This window comes from Triticum aestivum, chromosome 3D (assembly GCF_018294505.1).
Source record: "Triticum aestivum cultivar Chinese Spring chromosome 3D, IWGSC CS RefSeq v2.1, whole genome shotgun sequence".
Taxonomy (NCBI): Eukaryota; Viridiplantae; Streptophyta; class Magnoliopsida; order Poales; family Poaceae; genus Triticum; species Triticum aestivum.
Window position 1 is genome coordinate 318,539,883 of NC_057802.1, and position 11,157 is coordinate 318,551,039.

General features: G+C 47.3%; 1 protein-coding gene across 1 annotated transcript; it reads left to right on the plus strand.

Annotated features, from left to right (window-relative positions):
• Window positions 1-3,026: 3,026 nt before the first annotated feature.
• On the plus strand, window positions 3,027-5,036 carry LOC123074556 (aspartate, glycine, lysine and serine-rich protein). The gene is made up of 4 exons (XM_044497358.1): window positions 3,027-3,304; window positions 3,556-4,146; window positions 4,294-4,324; window positions 4,427-5,036. The coding sequence occupies exons 1-4, from the start codon at window positions 3,100-3,102 to the stop codon at window positions 4,734-4,736; spliced, it is 1,137 nt and encodes a 378-aa protein (XP_044353293.1). The 5' UTR covers window positions 3,027-3,099; the 3' UTR covers window positions 4,737-5,036.
• The last annotated feature ends 6,121 nt before the right edge of the window (window positions 5,037-11,157 follow it).

The window sequence follows — 11,157 nt, forward strand, 5'->3', positions numbered from 1 at the left end:
GCAGTGTTTGGCTCCACTCCATTTAGCCACATCCCAAATAATGTGTTAATACTACTTGGAGGGCTGATATTAAAGGCTATATGAATCGAGCGCCATAAAAGTTTGGCGAAAGGACACTTGAGAAAGAGGTGCTTAATAGTTTCATCTTGATCACAGAAACAACATCATTGAATACCCTCTCATCTTCGCTTTGCTAAGTTGTCCTTAGTCAAAATCACCTCCTTGTGAACAAACCACATGAAGACTCTGATTCTTAGAGGCACTTTAAACTTCCAAATAAGTGGCGATTTCAGAATTGGACCAGAGTCAATTAAATTTAAATACATAGATTTCACTTAGAAAAATCCATTAGCAGATAGTCTCTAGTGAATCACACCTAGCTCGTCAGAGTTGAATGTCCATCAACTTCCGCGGTACATGTAACCACGCATCCCATCGGTTTCCTACTAAAGATCTCCGGAACTGGGACAGACTGTAATACTGTAGCAACATATGTATCCTTACACTATACAATATTATAAAGGGACGGATCTTGTGTGATTAAAGGCTCCTCCCGAGCCATGTATCCTCCTAGAATCTAGTCAAATTACCATTTCCAATGATGAATTTAGTCCTATGAAAGAAGGATGCTTTCGTCCTCATCAGCCCCTTCCAGAAAGGTGAATCATTGGGTCTAACGGTAACCTGGGCCAAGGTCTTGGATTGCAGGTACTAATTACGCAAAATATGTACCCACGTACCTTCGGTCTCCACCGAAAGTATATACGACCATTTACTGAGCAGGCATCTATTCTTTACCTCTAAATTCTCAATCCCGAGCCCACCCTGGTCCTTCGGTCTACAAATAGTATCCCACTTAGTTAGCCTGTATTTCTCTTTAGTTCATTGCTTTGCCGAAAATATCGTGATCGATAGAAGTCTAACCTTTTATGTACCCCTACGACTTCAAAGAAAGACAGTAGGAACAGCGACATACTTGTGAGTACTGAATTTATCAGTACCAGCTGTCCACCATGAGACATAAACTTACCCTTTCAGCAGCTTAGTTTTTTTTCAAATCAATCTTCAATGCACTTCCACTCCTTATTGGATAGCTTGGGATGATGAATTGGTAATGCCCAAATAGCTAAACGGAAGGGCACCCAATTCACATCCAAACAATTGTCTATACGTGTCGTGTTCATCTTTGGCTCTCCTAAAACAGAACAATTCACTTTTATTAAAATTGATCTTTAATCCCGACAATTGCTCAAACAGACATATCACCAGCTTCATATTTCTGGCCCTTGCGAGATCATGTTCCATGAAAATAATAGTATCTTCAGCATACTGTAGTATGGACACCCCACCATCTATAAGATGGGGTACTAATCCTCCTACTTGGCCATCCTCTTTAACTCTTCCTATCGGAATTACCAACATATCTGCCACTATGTTGAATAAGATAGGAGACATCGAGTCCCCCTGTATGAGGCATTTTTGCGTCTGAAAATAATGACTTATGTCATCATTCAGTTTAATCCTGACGCTGCCTTTCTGTACAAATGAATCGACCTATTTCCTCCATGAATCGTCGAATCCCTTCATACGTAAGGCCTGCTAGAGGAACGGCCATTTAACCTTATTGTACGCCTTCTCAAAATCCACCTTGAATACCACCCCATCCAGTTTTTTCGAGTGGATTTCATGAAGTGTTTCATGTAAGACGACAACACCCTCTAGTATGTGTCTTCCCGGCATGAAAGCCGTCTGAGTTGGTTGCACCACACTATGTGCAATCCGAGTCAGTCGGTTAGTGCCAACTTTAGTAAAAAAATTGAAGCTCACATTAAGCAGACATATCGATCTGAACTGCTCAATACACATTGCCTCCTCTTTCTTTGGCAACAATGTTCCAAAGTTTAAGTGAAATAGTTGTAGCTCACCGTTAAACAAGTCATGGAACATTAGCAAGAGGTCACCCTTAATGATATGCCAGCATTTATTATAAAGCTCTACTGGGAAGCCATCCGGCCCAAATGCCTGCCAGTGGTTGAAAAACCAATACCAAGTATTCTTACGACTTGTAATAATTAGACTGATTATCAAGGTAAACAATTTCATGGATAATATGCGCTCATCAAGACATGTGACTGAAATTTGTCACGAAAATGAAAACTTCAAAGTTATAGCATTGGATTACATCTAGACATGACGGATCCCTTCATGGACGATTAATCTTGACATGTCATGAATGATGCATCGAGAGGGACAAAGCTTGAAAACAACACCGTCAAAACGGTGCAAGCATGCGGTGTCGGCGCTGCTAACTTTGTCTATCGCCTTAATCCTATCCGCCTTTTTATGGTGTGAAGGAGTGGATTGGCTAACAACCCAAAGCAAAGAAGTTAGAGCACAACTAGCAAGCTTTGTCCATGCGGCCATGCCACACATATCCATTGGAAAATTGTCGGCAAAAGTAAGCCGAAATGAATAATAAAACAAAAGGTCAGGCTGGGTTATTGGAAATCAAAGGATGGTGTCCTACGTTATGCATTTCCCTTACTTTTTAATTTCATCATTAAGGTGGGCCTCTAGACAAAGCCGCTACTACTGTATCCAGTTATGATTATACTACAAAGATAACTGCAACCAATTGCGTAGGCCAATTAGCCAAAGATCCATCTTTAAAAAGGACAATTTTTAAGCCAAATACCAGCCATTTCCTACCAATCCTTTGAGAAATCCGGTTAATATACTGGAACCTCGTACGAAACCCAGAGATATAAAACCGCAAAGCCAAGTATTCGCCGCAATCCCGATGCGCGCACTCGAGGAATGCGTCCGACATGAGGAATTCTTTCACCTCCAAAGTACTCCTCGTCCAGCTTTTGCTTGCCCTCCCGGTAGATCTCCTCCGTCCCCCTGATCGATCGGCCGAAGCCTTTCACTTTCCCACGCGTTTCTTTCCCATATTTTGTGTCCTCCCGCTTGCGTGCCCCTGCAAAGCTCCCAGACCCAGCCTCCACTCCCAAGTTTCCTCTTATTCCCTCCCTCCCTCCCTGCCCCTCCCCTGTTGGGGAAGAAACCTATGATTCCGCGACATGGCGTCAGGTATATATGCACTGCCCCCAGGGACAGCAAGGTCCTACTTTACACTTCCCTCCTCGTCAGGTACCCATCCATCCATCGACCCCTGGCTTGTTCGGGAGCAGAGAGCGAGCTCTTGATCTTGATTCTCGAGGGAGGGAGCCAGACATGGCTCGTTTTCTTAGGCCGTCGAGCTGCATTGCCTACCTTCTCGTCGTCCTTGCCTTGTGCTGCGGTGAGTTGTCTTCTCTTGTTCTTGTGGAATATTTGTGTGTGTGCATTAGGTATGATATGACAGAGATGTTTTGGTGCTGTCCGATGCTTGTTTTTGTGCGAAAGGCTGTGCTGGTATTTGAACGAACCCAAATCTGGATGCTGCATGAAGAATTGGCAGTGCATCCGCGGAAGAAAGTGACTTGACATGTGTCAGTAACATTTCGCAAATCTTTTCACCTTACACGTTTCTTCTTCTTTTGATCGCTGCAGGAACACAACGGCGGAGGGTAGAAGCATCCAACCGACTCACCCACCACCCAAGGGTCCTGACCACCGTCTCGGTGATGAAACCCTCGTACCCCACGATCACCACGCCCACTTCCGCATCCTACGCCATGCCCGCGTCCTCCAGGTTCCCGTCGCTGGCGGATGCGAACGGCGGCGGTGACGTCGGCGGAGGTGGCATCGGCGGTGGTGGTGCTGCTGGTGGTGCCACCGGCGGTGGTGGTACTGCTGGCGGTGGCGTGGGGGGCGGCGGTGCTACGGGCGGGGGAGCTGCCGGTGGCGTGGGCGGCGGCGGTGCTGCTGGAGGCATCGGCGGTGGCGGGGGCGGTGGGGGTGGCGGGACGTGGTGCGTGGCGAGCCAGAGCGCGAGCACGTCCGCGCTGCAGGTGGCCCTGGACTATGCTTGCGGCTACAGCGGCGTAGACTGCTCGGCGATCCAGACAGGCGGGAGCTGCTTCAACCCGGATACCATCCACGACCATGCGTCCTACGCCTTCAACAGCTACTACCAGAAGAACCCTCTCCCCACAAGCTGCGACTTTGGCGGCACGGCCACCATCACCACCACTGATCCCAGTAAGCTCAACGTCTCCAACACACGCATACATTTCTTCCCAAACTTTCTCATCTTTGAACTGCAGCCGGTTTTGGCAGAATCTTTCCAACTGAAATTTCAGCCCTTGTGTATTTCGTTCTCACGCGAATTTATTTCGACCTTTGCAGGTTCAGGGTCGTGCCAGTATCCAGCGTCAAGGTAAAGTTCCTACTAATGAATAACCAACTGAAACAAAAAACTGTAGCCGGTACTTAATCTGTAACCGAGGCCTGAATTTTCTCTTGTGATTTGAAATGGCAGCGGCGGCGCTCAAGGGACCATGCCCCCGCCATCACCGACCACTCTGACGCCGACCACGCCGATGACTCCGACGCCGATGACCCCATTCACCCCGACGCCAATGACGCCGGACACCCCTAGCACCGGGACGCCTATGTACGGATCAAACTCACCTCCGGACTTCGGGTCGATGTCCCCTCCAGGCCCAGGATCAAACTCACCTCCGGACTACAGCGACGTCGGCGCCGCCCCAGCGACGGCGATGGGCAGGGCAACGCTGGCTCTCGTCTCCATCCTTGCCGCGACGCTATCGATGAGCCTCGCCACATGAGGCGATACACGCATCTCAAGATGGCAATCCTATGCAGCAGTCAAAGAAGCGCGCGCCGTTGGATGCTGGGATGCGCACGCACAGTTGCACCGCAGAACAGAAACCTCCCTGCCGCGAAACCTTGCCAAGCAGAGGTGCCCCATTTGTTTAGTAGTATCTTCACAACTCGGAAGCATGCATGCTGATGCAGCTGCTTCTAGCGTCGCCCCTGCTCTGCTCTAGTGGGGGGCAGCAGATGTTTATATGTCCGATTATACTATTGTATTTAGAAATTTATGAGCAATTTCATTTCCTTATTTACGCTGTGATATATGGTCCGCTGACCACGATCACAACCCACCCGTGCTTCACTTTGAGGAATCTTGAGAACGGTGTAACACACAAAGTGAACCAAACGTCCAAACCACGACGCAATGTTACTACTACTAGACAACAGCTATAAGAAATGCAGGATCCAATAAGCAATTGAAATTGTGTTGAAAGAGCATGGTGTGTGATTCCACAATTTACATTTCATTTCAGAACACCTACCTTGATTTCTATACGTAGAACCTATACGTCGCTGATAGCTCGATCGAAAAATCGCTGTGAGAAAGAAAATGAGAAATGGGCCCGCAGAGAGAAAGAGAAGAGGCCTACTTGTGGGCCGTAAAGCACCTTATTTAGGCCATGAACTTCCGCTGGCCGTTCGTTTGCAGGTCTCGCTTTCTAAAACTTTCACGTCCAGACTCCTAGATGGTTGTTGTTACTTTAACATTTAGAGTGCACACGGATCACTTTGTACCTGGGGTTCAAGGTGCTTCACAAGAGACATTACAGAGGAACACAAACATCACATTCAAGATCGAAACCTTCCCTAGTTTCGATGCTTTTTTAGGATATTCACGAAGGCTTGCTCTGTGGAGCTCAAAGTGTTGCCTATTCAGGACATTGCAGGCGACCAATACATATTCTTCATTCAAGGATCATTCTAAAACTTGCTGGTTTCTGTGCTCTCTAGCTACAGATTTCGCTAGTTCTCTCTCCAGCAGCCTCTTGTTGCTCTTGTTAGAGTTGTGTCGAATATAGTGTACAAGGTAGGTTACAGTTAGACTATGAGTTGTATTGTGTTTACAGGGTACGGAGTCGTGTCCTGGTAGGACACTTGTATCTTAAGCCTCTCATATATAGCGGGGGTAGACACACGACATATGCCAACATAATAGTACCGGAACGCAGGGGAAGCCGGCGGCATGTGCCGGTGTCCAGGGCGACCGGATGCGGTATTGTGACGGTGTCACGGGGAGGAGCGCCCGTAGTCAAGCCCGGAGGATATAGCCATATCGGTGAACCTCGTTAACAAATCTCGATGTCGTGTCTGGTGTGATTGGTTGATCCTCGGATGATCGACGGTATGCCTCAGAATTATTCTAACAAATGGTATCATGAGCAAGGTTGAAAAGGTCCGGAGGCAGTCGGCTTGATCTAGAGGCGAAGATATTTTGGAAAAATCAATCGTCGGTGAGATTGGAAGAAACGGCACGGTGTCACGATCGCATGGAACAACCCCGAGTGGATACGTACTTGGAGTCAGCGAGGTTGGGACCTGGCCTACGGCAACGCAGCTGGGCCAAGCAGGTGCGGTCCAGCAGGGACGCGAGCAGGCAGCCCAAGCGGTGGAAGGATGCGTGCAAGGACGGCTGAGCGTCGACTCGATCGGTCGCGGCGTGCAGATTTTAGAGATATGTGGTGCAATCGGAAACAGCAAGAAAGGCATCGTGGCAGATTTATTTTGGACCAAAAGAGGACCGAGTCCTCGTGCGACACGGACGGAGGCAGTCAGATCGAATCGAGCAAAGAGAAAATCAGCATTGGTTCGTGCCTAGCAGGCAGAATATCGAGGCAGTAGTCCAAAAAAGTTGTGGTGAAGCATCAAGTGCCAGTACAGAAGCTCTCGTGAGTAGCAAGATTCAATTAATCTTTGATCTGGTGTTTCTGCTGCTTGCACACGAGAAGTGTACTAGGGAAGTTTGTGCTTTGCTAAGTGCACCCGGATTGCAGGGCATCGTATTTGGAAGCTTGGATATATTTCTTTCACAAGGTCAGTCATGCAAAGAAGCATGACGTCAACGGGTACCTGGTTTGAGGTAGAGAAGTTCAATGAAACTGAAAACCTTGGGTTATGGCAGACATGGGTGAAAGATTGTTGACGCGACAGGAATGCTTGAAAGTGTTGTGAAAAGTCATGATAGCTATGATGGAATTATCATGTGATGGATGGAAATTCATCGAAGATGATTTGAGAGCCTCGAGCGTGTCATGCAGCCGGACAAGGTCTGGCTGGGTCGGATTGGATAGTCTGACGGATCAACGTAAGTCGGTTGGTACAGAAGACGGTGGTGGGATCGGCGAAGACGACGTAGGAGCGTGATGCTGATGGTGACCGACTTCTGGGCGTGGAAACACGTGGTGCACATGCCCGAGGCTTGTGCGGCTTCGACAAGACTATGGCGCGGGATTGATTCAAGGTGGTGTATACACGGAGCTTGAAGTCGATGAGGCGAAGGGGTGGACTGATCCTCTACCATGGAGTCATGTTGAAGGTGGAGCTGGATTGAGGGGCTACAGCGTAAGTCGACAGACAGTCGAAGCCTATTCAGCAAGGGGGGAAAAGCGAGGGACACGTAGTTCGGACTGGAGCCCAGTGGTCTGTTGGAAGCGTGAAACTCGTCATCGGTCTCTGATGATCGGTGGTACTCTGCAGTGGGGGTTGAGTGGTGTGGGTTCGCGACCCTTGACTCGACCGGGATAGCAGAGGCTCAACGCAGTAATAGCGGCGAGGCGTGCGGTATGCACGGGACATGAAGACGGACCAGGGCTCTGGTGGTCATACATGTGGTGAGACAACTGCGAATTTGACTCGGGGTGACTACAAGCAATGGTGAAATTCCTTCAAGTTTCAGACAGGCGGTGACGAAAGGAGCGGTGATATTGAGTTCAGGTAACTCTTATGTGTGACACCCAATATGTGAGTTGTTCACTTTCACGCAGGTCAGTGATCGGTGTGTGATGACATCGGACGGATACTCTGAAAGTTGGGAGCACAAACTAGAATAACAAGGAACTTAATTTTGCTCGAGTGTTGACTGTGATCAAGAAAAGGAGGGACTACAAGTTGCAGGTGGAGTCATATGGAGTCTTTGGAGTAGCAGCGGTGCTCATGGGATAAACTCAAGTCCAATGTACATGAAAGTTTGACGCATTGACGAATTCAAGGTGGTGGAGAATATTCGCCAAGGTGGAGTTTGTTACAGTTGTCTCGAATATAGTGTACAAGGTAGGTTACAGTTAGGCTATGAGTTGTATTGTGTTTACAGGGTACGGAGTCGTGTCCTGGTAGGACACTTGTATCCTAAGCCTCTCATATATAGCGGGGGTAGACACACGATGTAACCTATGCCAACATAATAGCACCGGAACGCAGGGGAAGCCGGCGGTATGTGCCGGTGTCCAGGGCGACCGGGTGCGGTATTGTGATGGTGTCACGGGGAGGACCGCCCGTAGTCAAGCCCCGGGAATGTAGCCATATCAGTGAACCTCGTTAACAAATCTCGGTGTCGTGTTTGGTGTGATTGGTTGATCCTCGGATGATCGACGGTATGGCTCGAAATTATTCTAACAGCTCTCTTGTTCTTCAAGAACTTATTTTTTTAGGTTCCTGTTTCTTCCAGCTTTGTTCATCTCCACATGTGTAGGTTCAGACTATGCTGCCAGCTCTTTCTTCTTTTATCACGGCCGAGTGTGTCTCTTTGTATTACTCTTGGAGATGAATACAATTTGGCGCCTTGGACGCCTTTTCCGTTAAAAGAAAAAGCCTAACAGCACTCCAGCACTACCTTAAAATATGGCACTAAGAAACAAGTTTACAACATCAAAAGGTGAGTTTCGGTGATTCTTATCATGCAGATGTTTTGGCTAATTGATGCTCACCGAATTCCTGCGATTCCACTTCCCCAATATGTTATGATTGACTTTATCGCTTGGAATTCCAAAAAAAATAATTTGTTATTGGTCCGGTCTGCTTATCTTGTTGAATACCTAGAGATACTAACTACTAAGCACGATGCGGTGAATCGAGAGGTTACTGTGGGCGGCGCTGTGCATCTTGTTTTTACGTGGTGTTTTTTTTGGGCGGTCAGATGTGCTAGACTAGGTTTAGAGCATCTCTAGCAGACTTCTTAAAAGGCACGAGATTATAAAATAACCGTCGGTTTATAGTTTTAGACGGAAAAAAATGGCGCGAATAGAAACGACTCCGACCTGCAATTTTTTTTAAGGGGCACGGTAAAAAGCTCCTTCCGAACTGCAAAAACACAGTTTTTCTACGATGGCCTGTACCGAGAGAAAGCAATTGGCGGGAGCACAACTGTAAACATCTGCGTCCGCCGTCCGCGTTCATCGTCCGCGCCATCCCGGACGCCGCCCCGCCGTCCCGTACGCAGGCAGCCCGTCCCTGACCGCCGCCCGCCCACCCCCGCGGCTGCCGGCCCGCGTTTCTTCCGACGAACGAGCTAGCTGCCGCAACGGAGGAGCTAGAGCTAGCTAGCTAGCTCCCTCCTGGATCAATTGTTGCTGGATGCATCGATGGATCGATTGGAGCTGGCTCGGGTAGCTAGCTCCTGGATCTGGATCGATTGGAGCTGGCTCGGGAGGAGCTAGCTAGCTCATGGATTTGGCCGCTTTCGATGTGCTTCGTATTTGGCCGCTGGCGGCTTCGTATTTGACCGCTTTCGTGTGCTGCCCACCGGCTTCGTAGGAGATTATGGACACGGGCGAGAGAAAAAAGACGTGGGAAAAATATGCGAATATTCAATTTTACAGTTTGAGTTTAAGGAGTCTGTTCAGCTGCAGCTCAAACCGACCCTTAAAACGTGTTTTCATGAAATGAAAGCCGCGTTTTTTGTTCCACAGTTTAATGCTAAAGATGCTCTTAAGACATGGGCCACGCAAGCAGCTCCATGCAAAGCCTAAATTTCTTTACTCGGATGGTGAGGACAGGAATAGGAGCTTTGACTATACCATATGCGTGCACATTGTTAGTCCCACCTCGCCTTGTTACGAAGAAGGAAAGGAGAGCTGAGCTATATAAGACAGTGGGTTGCACGTATTGATCTGAGTCTGAGTGATCCTTTTTGGTAACAAATAAGTACTAAACCGATTTAGTCAGTTAAGTGAACATTTGGTTTCAATATTTGAATGTTATTTTCTGTTAACAGTTGTGTTCACCAAAATTTAAAAATTTGTCAACTGAACATTCAGTTTCCATATTTGTAATGTCATTTTTGGTTTAACACTTGTGCTAACCCAAATTTAAAAATATACCAAAACAGATTTCGGTTAATACCGAATGCCCAATTCAGGTGAATCATGCAACAAAGCAACCAATCGTAACCACCAGTGTAAAAACACGTTAAAAAGAAGGAGGCTTAATAAAAGAAGGGCTTAACTTTGAAGGGCAGCACGGCAAAGTGTAGTGGGAGCATCAACATGGGAGGAAAATTCGCCACACTAATGGTATGGGACAAATTAATGTTAATCCTATTTGGCGTGAGGTTTGGAAGCTTTTATGTCCAGCAAAGGTCAAGATTTTTACTTGGCGTACACTGCATGATACTCTTCTGCGTCATGTAATGCTCGCTAATAGACATCTGAAAGTTTCGCCTCAATGCCCCTCTTGTTTCTATGGGGCGGAATGTACAAAGCATTCAATGTTTCTTTGTGATAAAGTAAGGTGGTTTGGAGAAGGTTGGGTTTTGATGAAATTGTTATAAGAGCATGTGAGGTTGATCGAGCTGGTGAAGCGAATTTGGAGTTCTTACTCATGTTGTCTGGCCAGGATCTGTCTATTTTGGGGATCAAGAACGCTCGTGAGATGATCGGCATAACTGCTTGGTATTTGTGATGGGTTGGGCGTAAATTGGTTCATGAGGAAATAATCCAAGATTCTTGTCAGATTTTCATGGGGATTCATACTATTACTTTCAACTTTACTATTGCGCACTCCCCAAACGCTACCAAGAAAAGAGTTGGGCGGTCTTGAGGGATGACAGAGGTACCTTCATCACTGGCGGGAATTGAAGAATCGACTGGTGCGTGGACGTCCTGACGGCTAAAGCTTTGACACTCAGATTTGGCCTAACACTTTTGCAAAAGGTGGGTTGCATTCCTCTTGTGGTAAACTCTGACAATTTGGAGGTTATTGATACTATGAAGAATGAAGGACACTCAGCGGCAGCGGCAGTATTCGATGATTTTTATCATATTGCTTGTGACTTTTACTATCTCTAGGTTTGAACATTGTTATAGAGAAGTAAATAAGGTTGCTCATGAACTTGCTAGATTAGCTAGAGTTTCCTCAACTTCTGATTGGTTTGAGGAGCAT